At 38.6% G+C, this 13,318-nt stretch overlaps 1 protein-coding gene across 3 annotated transcripts in view; it reads right to left on the minus strand.

The window, feature by feature from the left end:
* Positions 1–13,318, minus strand: part of CUBN (cubilin) — a 145,526-nt gene that overhangs the window by 37,457 nt on the left and 94,751 nt on the right. For all 3 annotated transcript variants that reach the window (XM_027901601.1, XM_027901599.1, XM_027901598.1), the window contains 11 exons: positions 12,660–12,857; positions 12,197–12,343; positions 11,146–11,336; positions 10,670–10,853; positions 9,209–9,383; positions 7,981–8,159; positions 6,002–6,211; positions 5,494–5,634; positions 4,332–4,513; positions 2,611–2,782; positions 1,527–1,733 (listed from right to left, as the gene is read on the minus strand). In XM_027901601.1, coding sequence (XP_027757402.1) covers positions 1,527–1,733; positions 2,611–2,782; positions 4,332–4,513; positions 5,494–5,634; positions 6,002–6,211; positions 7,981–8,159; positions 9,209–9,383; positions 10,670–10,853; positions 11,146–11,336; positions 12,197–12,343; positions 12,660–12,857 — 1,986 coding nt within the window. The remainder of the gene's footprint in view (positions 1–1,526; positions 1,734–2,610; positions 2,783–4,331; positions 4,514–5,493; positions 5,635–6,001; positions 6,212–7,980; positions 8,160–9,208; positions 9,384–10,669; positions 10,854–11,145; positions 11,337–12,196; positions 12,344–12,659; positions 12,858–13,318) is intronic.

The raw sequence follows: 13,318 nt of genomic DNA on the forward strand, positions 1-13,318 counted from the left end.
TACCTGATAATTTAATAACTAAATATAAACTCTTACCCTAAGAAATTTGAAAAAAATATTTTATCTGTTTAGATTAAATATTTCTCAGTGAATACATAGAGTCAATTCAGCTTTTTTTCTTCTTTTTTAATTGAGTAGCATGACTTGTTTTATGGGTATCACAACAGAATTTTGCACATCTCAACTTCAGTTGGGGTCTCTTGTTGAATTGGACCTTTCCCCAGGTCATCTGCTGTGTCAAGAGTCTTAAACAATACCTGCCTGAGTTTAGTGATATTCTGCACTATTTGCATCTCAGTGCTCATTAAACATTACTTGTCAGCATACACATATGAGTCAGGGCATTCTGCTTTTGACATGAGACTAGTTGTGAAATTGAAGTTCCCTTATTATGACTGAAGTGAACATTACTATTTAGATGACAAAATTGTGTAGAGCAAAACAAGACTACACTTTCTCCCCTCTCCTTTGATTGTATTGCCTGGAGGCCTGATGTTCACAATGAAGTGAGTAGAGGGAATGGATGAGTAACGAAGCAGATATATTTTATTATTTCTTTATCTGAGTTGTCTTTCTGTTATTCCCAGCTCCAGTGCACATGTGGGATAGAACTGCTAGGCTATGCAGCTATGCATGCTCTGGCTCTGCGTGGACAAACCAATGCTACACAACCAAAAGCTCTTGCTCAAGTGAATGCAAATAAGGATGTAAAGGATTCCTACTCTCTCATCCTTTTCCTATCTTTCAGAATTGATTTCTTGGTAAATTAGAAGCTGCTCTCTCTGGGACTCACAGATACAGCCTCTCAGTGAAGGAGACAGCTGCAGCTTTCATACTACACTTGGCATTAGCCGAGTGACTTTCATATGACATTTCCAGCTGCTGTTCTTGCAGATAGCTAAAGATGCACAAATATGCAGAGATATTATTGGTGCATTAATCCTGTGATTTTTGTTTTCCTTTTAAATGCTTCAGTCTGTATTTAGTCATGCAGTCTCATAAGAAATATGGATCTCTTTCTGGAGAATCATCTTATAGACTACAAAAATGGGATATGCAGCCCAGAGGGTATGAATAATTAAAGCATTCTTTACTCCATTCCTGCTGTCTCTGGAGATATTTCAGGACCAGGGAAAGAATGGGCAGTGAATCAAATAAATTGTTTTGATGTTTCTAACTACCATCTTTCAAGGAAGATAAAGTTCATATTGTCCCTTGTAAAGAGAGAGTGAGGTTGGTATTGCAAACACCAAAATAATTTATCCTCCTAAGATACCTATCCAGTTTTCTATTTTCTCTCCTGAAAGAAAAGGTGACCAAATGCATACATCCATTGTGCTGCTAGTGAAATCCCTGTCCTAGTCATGGATGCAACATGGAAGGCATAATGTGAACATTCTCATATGTACAGATTCTACAACAGCCACCCTCTGCAATTATGCATACATGAATGAGAATTGGCATAAACAGAGTTGCACAACCAGAATTTGACAGGCTTTATCCATTCTCCTGCTGAACATACAAACCTATTCGTAGCTCTAGGTAGTCGTACTGGCAGTTCTGGTGATGTTCCAAGTGGAAATCCTCGAAAGACACATAAATGGATGAATTATAGTGGGAGGGGTTTTCAATTATCCATTCACAGTTCAGGTTCCTTGTGTAATTTTTGATGCCATCATAACCAGGTGAGGAGAAATTCCCACCTACATGTCCCATCAGGATTCCACCACAAACTGCAGAAACAAAATACAGTTTATTGAAAAATAGTAATAATTCCTGTATGAGGTGAAATATTGCCCCTGTTTATTCAGATATACTCATGTCAGAAAGCACATGTCCTGATTAGAATCAAAACCTTTTCCATCTTCTTACTTTTTTCATAATTTCCTGCTGTGTACAGGAGAATACTTGCCTATTGTCCTGGAATTTATTGGCAAGTCTTTTAAAACACATGTGTAAAGCGAAGAACAATTATGTACAATATCAAATAAAATATTTCAACAGCACTATCAATACAACAAGCATTATTTAACATTTTGATAAAATCTCACTACAGCTTCAGTTCAGTATTGCTCAGCCCTGCTTAATTAACTAATTCAAGACTTAAGAGAAAATTTTCCTGAAACATACCCTCAAGAGCAGTACACTCATGCTACAGTAGGATGCTTGGGGTGGGAATTGGAAAATCAAGTTCAAAAGGCTCAAGGCTGTAGTAGTAAGGCTCTGCCAGCTGCCTCCTCTCGGGAGGCTGAGCTTGCAAAAGTAGGTTAGCTGTACTCTTTCACAAGCTACAATACATCAATTACACTCCTGAGTAATAAGGAAGTACTTGAATTATTCAATTCGTCTACGGCACTATGCTTTTTGGAAATTTTCATGGAATAAGGCCACTTCATACCATCTCTTACTCAAGACCAAGTACAAAACAATAGAACAGTAGGGAGACCAGGGACTGTGATCCATATCTATTCCCATCCAGAGATGTAAAAAAAAAAAAGCTACCAGAGATTTGTTATCTGTTTCGGTAATTTTTTTTTTTATATATGCCAGTACTTTAGCTATAGAATGGCTCACCAAAGATCAATCACTTAATTAAAAAACATACACTACCTGCATCTTCACTAGATGTATATGAGACACTGAAGCCTCTGGTTGCACGGGACAGGTCTGTCACCAAAATGACTTTCATTGTGTTTCCAGTGGATTTCACCTCAGTGCCTGGATTTACTTCTCCACACAGCTTGGCCAGCCGGGGAGAATTCTCTCTAAGGCCATTGTAAACCTGTGGGGTCAGAGTAAACTCTTATGAGATCAATACATAGTAGTCTCATGAGCATCTCCTGTATCATTTAACAGTGTTTCACATCTTTAATATGAGGTTCATTGATGTGCCTCACAGCGGGTTAGTTCTCAAAATACTCAAAACCTTGGCACAAACTTCCATTGCCTTGAGTGGAAGAGGCCCTGAAGCAAAACATTAAATATAACTTGCTTATTTTGATGAAACACAAACACTCTCTTTCCTTTTTAAAAAGAGAAAATGAAACAGTTTTATTGGGAAGAATACTGCAGTTTAGCTCAATATTTATATATTCAATCACTTAATAAGATACTGATCATGTTTATTTCATTTCAAATCGTTATCTTTGTATTCTTGTTAAAGCCAACATCAGCTTTATCAAAATCTTCAACATATTGAGCACTGGTGGGTGTTTTTGATTAATTCAAACATTTCACTTTTTGATGATCCTGAGGTATTTTTTTCAGTTTCTTTCATACAGCCTTTAGGGTAGGAGTTAATTTCCTTCTTTCTACTACTGCCTCAGCAGTGCAAGCAAGGCTGAAATGATGTTTCCCTTTGAGATTTGGAATTTGTTAGAGTGTTGAATGCATAAAAGCTAGCACGAAAAACCTCCCTTTAAGAGATCATTAATTTATAAAAAGCCGTCTCCCAATGCTTTGCCTAAAGCATCTGTGAAGGAAAATCAGGAAAACATCCTCTACAAATCCCAAAAGATAGCTACTTCAGCCCCCATGCTTGTGCATTCGCTGGCTTCTGATCATCCAACAGTTAATTCCTGTGTTTGCAATGCTAATTTGAACAAATAGGAAACTCAAGTCTATCTAGCATTCATGCAATTTCATAGAGGAGTCATATTTTTGAGGCATTTGTGCATCTGACCAGGTCCAAGTCTAGGGGCCAGGTTTGATTTTTTTTTCCACTAAATAACCAGAAATCTAAAATAAACATGATAAAATAACCAATGTTTATCTCTTTGGAGATGGAGGGTGATAAAGAGGTAGAATTTCCTGGGATTTCCCTATCTTTCTTTCAGAATATACAAGGTCCCACCTGGTAGTAGTCATTTGCTGCAATCCCTGGCTTTTTTTCTCTCTTTCTTTTTTTTTTTTTTTTTTTCTTTTTTAATTTACAGCAGTAAGTAACAACAGCAGTAGCAACTTCCAAAATCAAAAGAGACCTGGAACTGACTGATGGACTTTGTGTTCACAGAAAAGAGACCTTGAAAGCTTTCAAAAACCCCAGAACCTTTTTCCATAATCAATAAAGAGACAATTCCACTTTTTTTTTTCAAGTTTTCCACTCTGCCTGGGCCACAATTTCAAAAATTCCACACTCTAAAACAAGCAGATGAGTTTATACAGTCTACAGAGGTAACTTTCTCCCATTTATCTGTTTTCCCCAGATTAAATTATGATTTGTCTGAAAACCATGTATAGACCTACAAGTGGCATTTCAGCTTTATTACATCCATTAATACTCCATAAAGGGATTAGGAAGACAAATTTCTGCCTTTACACCCAATACTCACAGCCACATAATCTGATGAGCAGCTCCAGTGTTCTTCAGTTTTCATGTCATTAAAGGTTAGAGTCACACGTCGTCCTTCTTCCACTGTGATCCTCCATTCACACACCCGGTTATGTGGGTATAGGTTGGGATAGTTGGGTGAAGTAAATGTGCCAACAGGGGCAGTAAGATCCCCACCACATTCTGAAATAAACAAGTATTGGGACAATTCTTAGAGTAAAGCATTGCTTATAGAATTATAGCAAAAAACCCCCAATAATGCAGGAAAAAGAGATCCTGAGAGGTTGATTTTATTGGCCTATCCTGTCCATGTATTTATCTAAAAAGCAACGTTCCTGCCAGTCTTTGTCACTCAGCCATAAATGCAGTTGAATATTAACTAACCACAAAGCAGCTCTTTTTGGTCCATTTTTTAATATTGTCTTCTCTGAAGGGCTCATCCCAGGCTTCAGAAACCTGAGTGACCCATAGGCCTTGATGTCAAGTGATATAGGCCTCTCACTGTGGCAATAGTGAGACATTTCTGCTCTTCAGATGATTGGGCAGAGCTGCACAGAACGAGCAGGGTCTTGGAGTGGGTAACGATATAATAACCTGACTGGCCACAGTGATGGACAACTTCCTCTTCCTGACGCTGCTTGAGCAGGGGGTTGGACTACCTCCTCTCCAGATGAGTTGGAAGAAACACTTCCAACTTCAGTGTTTCTACAGTTCTGTGATTCTGCTTAAAGCCTATGGGTTAAAAACTATTGATTTTAGGGAGATTTAAGAACACCACTGACCTTAGAGGGACAGAATAATATAAAGGAAAATTACAGCATTTCTCTACCTTCTTGCTCATCAAGAGGGTTTTGGGGAGGGTATGTTAGGACAACTCTGGACTGATTGCTGAAGAGAAAAGGAGTGGAAGAGTGTGCTTCATTGTGCGAAACCTACCACTGATGGCAACACCCATTATAGCAGGAGACTGCCTTGCTTCAAAGTTTCATCTCAGCTAAGTAGTTGCCAGAGAGCTCTATTCATATTTCCCCCTGAGTTTATATTTAAGAGCAAATAACACACCCCTCCAAGAAAAGTAATCTACAGTACATGCTCTATTAGTGCAATATAATCTGTGGTATATGTTGCTTCCTCAAAGTATCTTTCAGTCTTACAAATCCAACCTTCAGAACTGGAATCAAAGCGCAGTCTGAATCCTCGGGCATTGACCGATCCATCAGTGACAAACTTGACATAAGCAAAACTGTCAGAGGTGTCCACAGCATCAGGGAGAGTATTACCACAGTACCTGCCCAATAAATTTCCTGCAAAAGTCAGGTACAGAAAGACAATTTTATATCAATATATTATTTATATTTATATTTATATTTATATTTATATTTATATTTATATTTATATTTATATTTATATTTATATTTATATTTATCTTGAAGGATCATTTTCCAGTTTAACTGGACAGGCAGGAGTAAACCAGTAAAATCAAGTTATTGCTGGCAAATAGAAGGGGGTTGTTCGCCTCACCTTGCATCAGCAAGCAAGGCAGACAGAAGCAAATACTGTATACTGAAAAAGCTCACTTTGTACCCAAAGAGAAATGCTTTCAGGAACCTCTAGTGAGGTTTCATACTAGTACCGGGGCAGGAAAGACAAACACTGAAATAATTCTCTGACCAGAAGCGTTATAGTCTCGGATCTCCACAAAGTCTTTTGTGCACTCAGAGGAGTTTTGAATATCTAGGCCTTCTAGTCTGATGGTAAGATAATGGCCCCTGGGACCCTGCAGAAACCATTCACACAGCAGGTTGTCTTGATAATGAAGGTCAGGATAGCCCGTGCTTTCGATGATGCCAGTTTGTCCTATCACTGTCCCTCCACAGGGAGCTGCAAAAGGAAGAATATTGTTTGGTTGACTGAAGGACCTCAGAAAGATGATCTTTCTCCTAAACAAGAGTTAAAGCTAAGGCACAACTGACTTGTTCCCTAACTGAGGCAATAAAACAGGAATTGCCTTCCAGTTAAAAATATTCCAGGTTCTCCAGCTAATTCAACCAGTCCTAGTTTGTTTTTTGTTGATTTTTTTTCACACACACACACATCCCCTGCCATTGCAAGCATCCCCTCCTTTCTGTCATATCTCTTATAACTTGAACAAACTCACAGTTTTCAATCTAATCTTCACCTATGTCCATATTTAGCAGAGAATCTTGCAAAGATGTATCAGATAAATTAAAAAGCAATGCAGCTTGCTAAGCGTGGATCTAAATTTTTTATGACTGGCAGAAGTTGACTTCTGGTATGAGCCTACAGCTATGGTTCAGACTCTTCTTTCCTGTTGTCCCCTTCTGTTCACATTCCACTCCTTGTGATGCCTTGGTAAGTGATTATTGCACAATTTGTTCAACAGCTTTAAAATTTTCATTTTTAATTTTTTCTCTCTGAACACTCATTTCTCTGTGGTATCTGCAAACATAAGTTTGTATTAGTAAGGCTTACACACAACATGTGCTTACAGACACATGGTGCAATTCTTTGGGTGGTCCTGTGCAGGGCCAGGAGTTGGACTTCGATGATCCTTGTGGATCCCTTCCAACCCAGGATATTCTATGATTCTATGAAACAATACTTCCAGGTGGAATTTACTGGAATTTTTTTACAGTGAATTCCGTGTCTGTTAGTTACAATCTTGCCATGGCAATAACAGTTGTGTTCTTACTGTCTCCTCCTCTGAGTGATCAGTGCTTTGTTTCAGGATGACTGGCATCCAGCTAAGATTCTGTACATCTATTATGGTTAAATGTAAGTTGCGGCTTCATGTACTAACAAGTATATATACGCAAGTTCCTTCAGTTTTCACATTCAGAAATATAATAGCTCACTATTTTGTCTTAATTCCTTGAGATCTAATGCAGTCAGCAACATTCTGTGTAAAAACAATATATTCCATTGTTAATATATTTTAAAACAATATATTGGAAAACAATATATTAACAGTCCTACACTTTCCTACATGAGTGATACTAACATAATAGCTGTTATTCTTCAAAGGTTATTAACGTTATCAAAACCAAAAAAGTGGCATATTTCTCAATCTGACCAAAGACTATTTTTTAAAACTTTGATAGTAGTTTCCAATCCTGCTTTTGCAGCTTGAGAGCAAATAATTTTAAAGTATTTCTCTTTCCAACTGACAAACAATGCTTCTCATTTAATTCCTTTTTCAGTCTATTATTCTGCTACCTCTGTTTCCCTAGCAGCATTGTCATTATAGGTTGATTTACATTTACATAGAGAAGCTCCTAATTTGGTCTTCTCCTGCCAGTTCTCAGCTGATCTTTGCATTCCCCTTCAGAATCCTGCTCATGAAAGTGACCTTGTTTGCATGTGGAAAATCAAATCATGTTACATTACTTTATCCATATTGAATTTTTTTGATAATTGTCTTTGAGAAGGGTTATCCAGTTGTTGTTTTCACTGTTGCATGTCTATGAGTAATTTGCTATTCATATTTCCCTAGTTGTCACTGCTTGCTAAGCGCAGAACACGCTGGTATCTGTCAACTCACAGATCTGATTTAAACCCCATTACAAAAGTCTAACAGTTGAGACCAAAATCTTATTTAAAATCAAGAAATGGATAAATGCAAGCATTACCAATGGAGTATTTAGCATTGAATCCCACGTGTGTGGCACTGCTGTCAGACCTGAACCTCAGGTACATGACAGCTCCCGAGGATCTCTGCGAGCCTGGCATCAAACCTCCGCACAGCTTGGCAATGACAGGGGCAGTGGTGTCAGCACCATTGCGGAGCTCTAGGTAGCTGGAAGTGCAGCTAGAAGAGGAGAGAATTTTCTGTTCAATGTATGACAGTAATGCTTCAAAATCATTTCAGTATGTGCACAAAGCCATGAAGCTGTAGTGAATTAGATCAGTTTCCATGCAGTGTGACCAGGACAGAATCAACAAGTTCATAATACATTGTAGTTATGTAATAATTGAATCAAAAGAAGTGCTAGAAACATGAAGAAAGATTCATCTAAAAAGTCTAGGATCAGGTCAGATCTGACAGAAGCAAATTCTCGGAAGAGATAAGAACAGTATTGGCAAAGTAGCTGTGACCATCTTTAATATTTTTTATTTGCAGCATTCAGATTCAGCTGATATTCCCTATTAAGTCTCAATAATGAGTGTTGAATTAAGGAACACAACCACAGATTAAGGGAATAAAAGTTCAAATCTGGGGGTTCACTTAGCTGGGCATAGAAAGACACAAAATATCTTAACTAACAACTTTGCTTTCAGAATGGTGCAGTGTCCTGGGAAAACAGAAAGGACACCTTTGGAATTGTCTGTCTTTCACCATTTTTTCTGGACATGGTCTCACAGATGATGCTCACCTTTGCCTTATAGTGGTCCAGCCCCTAAACAGTGAAGTTACATCAGCTGGAAACTACCCTTGTTTTATGCTTCAGGCAGGGTGTGCAAAATGTGTAGACCCACTGCAAACCAGCAGACAGGCAGCGGAGGAGGGAGACAAAGTGTCATGGTGGCAATCCACTGGATTTAAAAGCACCTGAGAGTCAAAATAACTGCAAAACTGAATGCTGAATATGAAAGGACTAGAGGGCACATATTTTACAGAAAGCACCTTTCTAGCATGGTTGTTTCCACTTTGTTATACTAACTTCTGTTATGCACTGAAAAGTTCTCGGAATGTAAACCAGTGGCCTGGTAGCTCCAGTGATCTCTCAAAAATTTCCTAACCACATTTGATTGTAAATCTAGAAGCGTTGTCTGGGAGGAATTAGAGAAAGTAACAGGGAGAGGAGAATCGGAATTAAGTCTCTGAAGAAACACAGGTAAAATAATGTGGATATATACTTTGGTGAAGGTTCAATGTAAAACTGATCTTCAAATTGCAGCTCTACTGCGTGTCCATTGGGAGCAGTTATGGTCCAGACACAGTCAGCATGCGGGGGGTAATTGCTCGGATAGTTGGGGGAAGATGTATATCCACTGGGGTTGAAATAATTGATATAAATGTTCCCTCCACAAGCTGGTAAAGAAAAGATCACCAGTAAAAAACAACATGTAAAGGAAACCGGTGAGCCATCAAAAATATGAGTTATCACTATATTCCAACAGTTTCCTTTTGATGTCACATAGTTACATAAAAAACAAATACATTTTATTGCTTACCATGGGAAAACATTTTAATGCAGTAAAATCCTATGTTTTTGTGCTCCTGTTTACCTAGCCCATTTCCAAATGTTCAGGGCCCTGAATTACACTGCTATTAGTTCTTCCTTGGATTGCTTCTAAAACAAGCAGAAAACATATTTTTTGCCTTGTTTCTATCCCAATTCCCAAGAGCTAGAAAGCCCACAAGCCAGACCCATCAATATTTCTGTTAATCATTCCCCAATTCTATTTCCAAAAACTGAAATGTCTGTTTGAGAAAAAAATTATTGTGTGAGGAATTCCACTCAGAGCAAACCTGAGGCTTCGTTCAGGTCCTTTATCCCACAAAAAGATCTTTATTTTGACCTGAACTTTTCCACCAAAACAACCCTTTATGTTGTAGCAATACTGGTTTAACACAGGGCTTTAGTCAAGCTCCATAAATTGGAGTAGTAGAAATGCTATTGTACAGTTTCATTGATTCTCCCCATGAATCCACCAGAAAAAGGATTCTTTGGGGCATCGGGAAAATAAGCAAAAATCAAGCACTTAAAAAATTGAGTAGATAGATAGGTCGCCTTAGTTGTGTTTAGATACACTGTTAAACAGGTGTCCCAAGTGGCGTGTGTCATGAATACAGCGGAGTAACTGCAAATGCCAAGTTCCTGATTTATTCCTGGGACCTGAGTCTCCACTTTTTTCATTCTTTCAAACAAATTAGGTCTGGCAAGAAATGTTATTTTTTCAGCCAGGAATAAAACTTGTGAAAAATGTTGCCACCTTTCTAGACATACTAGCCTGAATAATTCCTAACATAATTTAGCAGTTGCACTGGGTGTACTATATGTTCAAAAGAACATTCTTGTTTCCAGGGTTTTTTTTTCCTTTCCTGCATGAATTTTTAATATCTCTTCCTAACTACAGATGTTACTTCCCTGCTAAAGTGTTTTCATTTTTTTTTTTAAACTTTAATATCTCCAGGTTCTGACTTTCTTTAAAAAGGAGAAATCTGAGTGTCGGATCAGAAGTCATGCACTACAGGACATTTTTGAAGACATATGATTTTACCAGAGTTGGTAAAACAAGAACTTCCTTCAAGAGGACAAACTCCAAGTTATATATGTATGAGTTTCAGAATTTAGGCTTACTACCTAGACTTACCTAGACTCTTAGCTTCATATATCAGTTTGAATCCTTGACCCTCGTTCCTGCTGTCAGAAATGAAGTGGACATACAGCTGATTGTCTGTGGTGTACATGGTTGAGATGGGGCTACTTCCACAAAACCTTCCATTCCCTCTTGCAGACACCAAAGGTGGAGCAGCATTATCTAACCCGTTCTTCAGCTAGAAGAGAAATTGCTAAAGTCACTCAAACCAAAACATCCCTGGAATGTAAATTTTGAGCACACTCCATCTTAGTGCTTCCAGGCACCAGGGAAATTAATAACTTAGTGATTAGTTAATGCACAGCAAAAAATAAGAGAGACAGAGAGAAAAAAGAGAAATAATATCTGTGGTATTTGCCTTTGGTGTTTGCACCCTGTGACACCCTGGGCTGCCTTACTGCCACTGAAATCTATAAGATTCAGTAGCTTTTAAAGCTTTGAGGATTGGGTGACCGAATCAATAACCTCACCTCTATGTAATCTCCAAGGCTGCAGGAAGTATCCTCACTCTTAACCTGGAAAGGCTGTTCAAAATGAACAGCAATGATAAATCCAGCGGTTACCACTACATGCCAGGAACAATTCAGATTAGGAGCATAGTCTTGAGGGTAGTTGGGGGATGTTATTACACCCCTGCTTGTGTGCAAATAGCCTCCACAACCTGAGAAAAACAAGTTGAAGTAAAGAGAAAAATATTAGTGTCAACCATTCACCTAACCACTTAGAGAAAAACCTGGTCTATTAAAAGCCAAAAACAAATGTTGAAACAAGTGTATGAAGAGTTGAGGGGTATAGAGCAAGGCACACAATGAATATCTCCCAAAATACAAGCTAGTAGATTGCAAGATGACACATACCAAAACTCCTGACAGTGAGACTCAGTTCTCAGACTTAGCAGATGAATAAGCAGGCAGCTATGTCAGGGACCTCCCATGGCATGAGCATATCATTACACTGTCAGAGGACGTTGCTTCTAGCCATGGACCAAACCACTGCCACCAACTCCAGCTGCCAGTCAGATAAATTTTGCTGACTCACTGTTGTCCTAACACCTTCCTTGGTGCCTCCACCCATTCAGGAATCTGTTATCATTCCTGGGTCCATGTGGGAGGACTGTCACTGGAAACTGCTGACATTCCTGCTAGAACTTATACAGCTTTCTGCATCTGTCTCTTTATATTTTGTGTCTGTACTTTGAGTCATTTATTTCCCTCACTTGGGCATTCTTTGACTCTTAGCTGAGCTGTTATAAGCTTAGGCATACCCTTTTCTTCCTTCTGTAAAGTGACTGTCTGGTTGAATCATGCTTTGTTGCATTATACTGCTGTGAAAATAGCAAATTTCACCTTTGCAGAGTCAGAAGTTTATTAACGAATATTCATGAGATGTGAATAATTGGTGTGTGTGAATAATTAGATAGATTGTAGACAACTGTTAACAATGCCAGGGTCTTTTCTTTCCTTACGCCATTGTTAGCAGCAAGGCAGGCATTTATCTGGGGACAAGAGAAACAAATCTTACTCTTTTGATACGAAGCATTAAACCCAGCTCCAGTGACACTCGCGTCTGAGATGAAGTGGATGAACATCGCCTCTCCAGCTGATCTTATTGGCCCAGGAGGTTCTCGTCCACAGAGAGTAGCCAGCACTGGGGAAAGACTCGTGTCTCCTGAGATTAGAAGAATATATGAGTGTTAAAACTAAATCAGTTCACATTTGCCTGCTTGTTGCTGTGGCTTACATCTTCTTTCAGGAAGATGCTTTTTAAGACCTTTAACCCCTTAAAGATTGAGAAATATTTTTATAGACCAACAAATATTTTTATAGACCTTGCTGATTTTGTTTTAACTACTAGAATGCCTCAGAATCAAGGAAAAGTACTGATTGAGAGCATGTTCCCATTGCCACCTAGATTGCTTAAGCAGCTATTAGGACCTTGGGTGTGTACTACATGCTGTCGAGGTAGGGCAATGTTGGCTTCTCACCATCTTTGATAATAAGTTTGTCATAGTTGCATGAGTTGTGAGATTCTATGTCTAGTGCCAGGACATTGAATTCCACAGTGGATCCAGGAGCTCTGATGAGCCACACACAGTCAGCAAGATTTCTATAATTCATGGGCCAGCCCGGTGAGAAGAGGAATGAAGGTGTTTCTTCAGCTGTTACAGTCCCTCCACATGCACCTATCATGTACAAGAAGACAAAAATGAAAACATCCTCTTTTTAAACCGAACACTCCCCTCATATAATGTAAGATGACAGTCCTATAATTAAGCACAATGAGGGCACAGTGATGATGTGTGTAGTCATGGTAATGCAGGAATTCTTCAACTTCAGTTTGGATTTTGAGTATAAAACCTGAAAATCCTGATCTTAAGAATGTTCCTGTGCTACCTGGTGCACTAATGATGTGACCTGTTTTACCATGAACATCTAACAAAATGCCTAAAAGCATCTACCACAGCTTAACACAGGTCGTATATCAGAAAGGAATGGTGCATACAGAACCAATAATACAGAAACAATTTAGATCCTCTTGAAAAGGAAGTATTTTTCTTTCTCCACTAATTATGTCTCAGCTATATGCTTAGATCACAATGGAACCAAACGAGTCATTGCTGGGATATCTAGTGGGTCAGTGCTC

This window comes from Empidonax traillii, unplaced genomic scaffold (genome assembly GCF_003031625.1).
Source record: "Empidonax traillii isolate 1590-97213 ecotype Southwest subspecies unplaced genomic scaffold, ASM303162v1 scaffold801:size538433, whole genome shotgun sequence".
In the NCBI taxonomy this organism is placed as follows: Eukaryota; Metazoa; Chordata; class Aves; order Passeriformes; family Tyrannidae; genus Empidonax; species Empidonax traillii.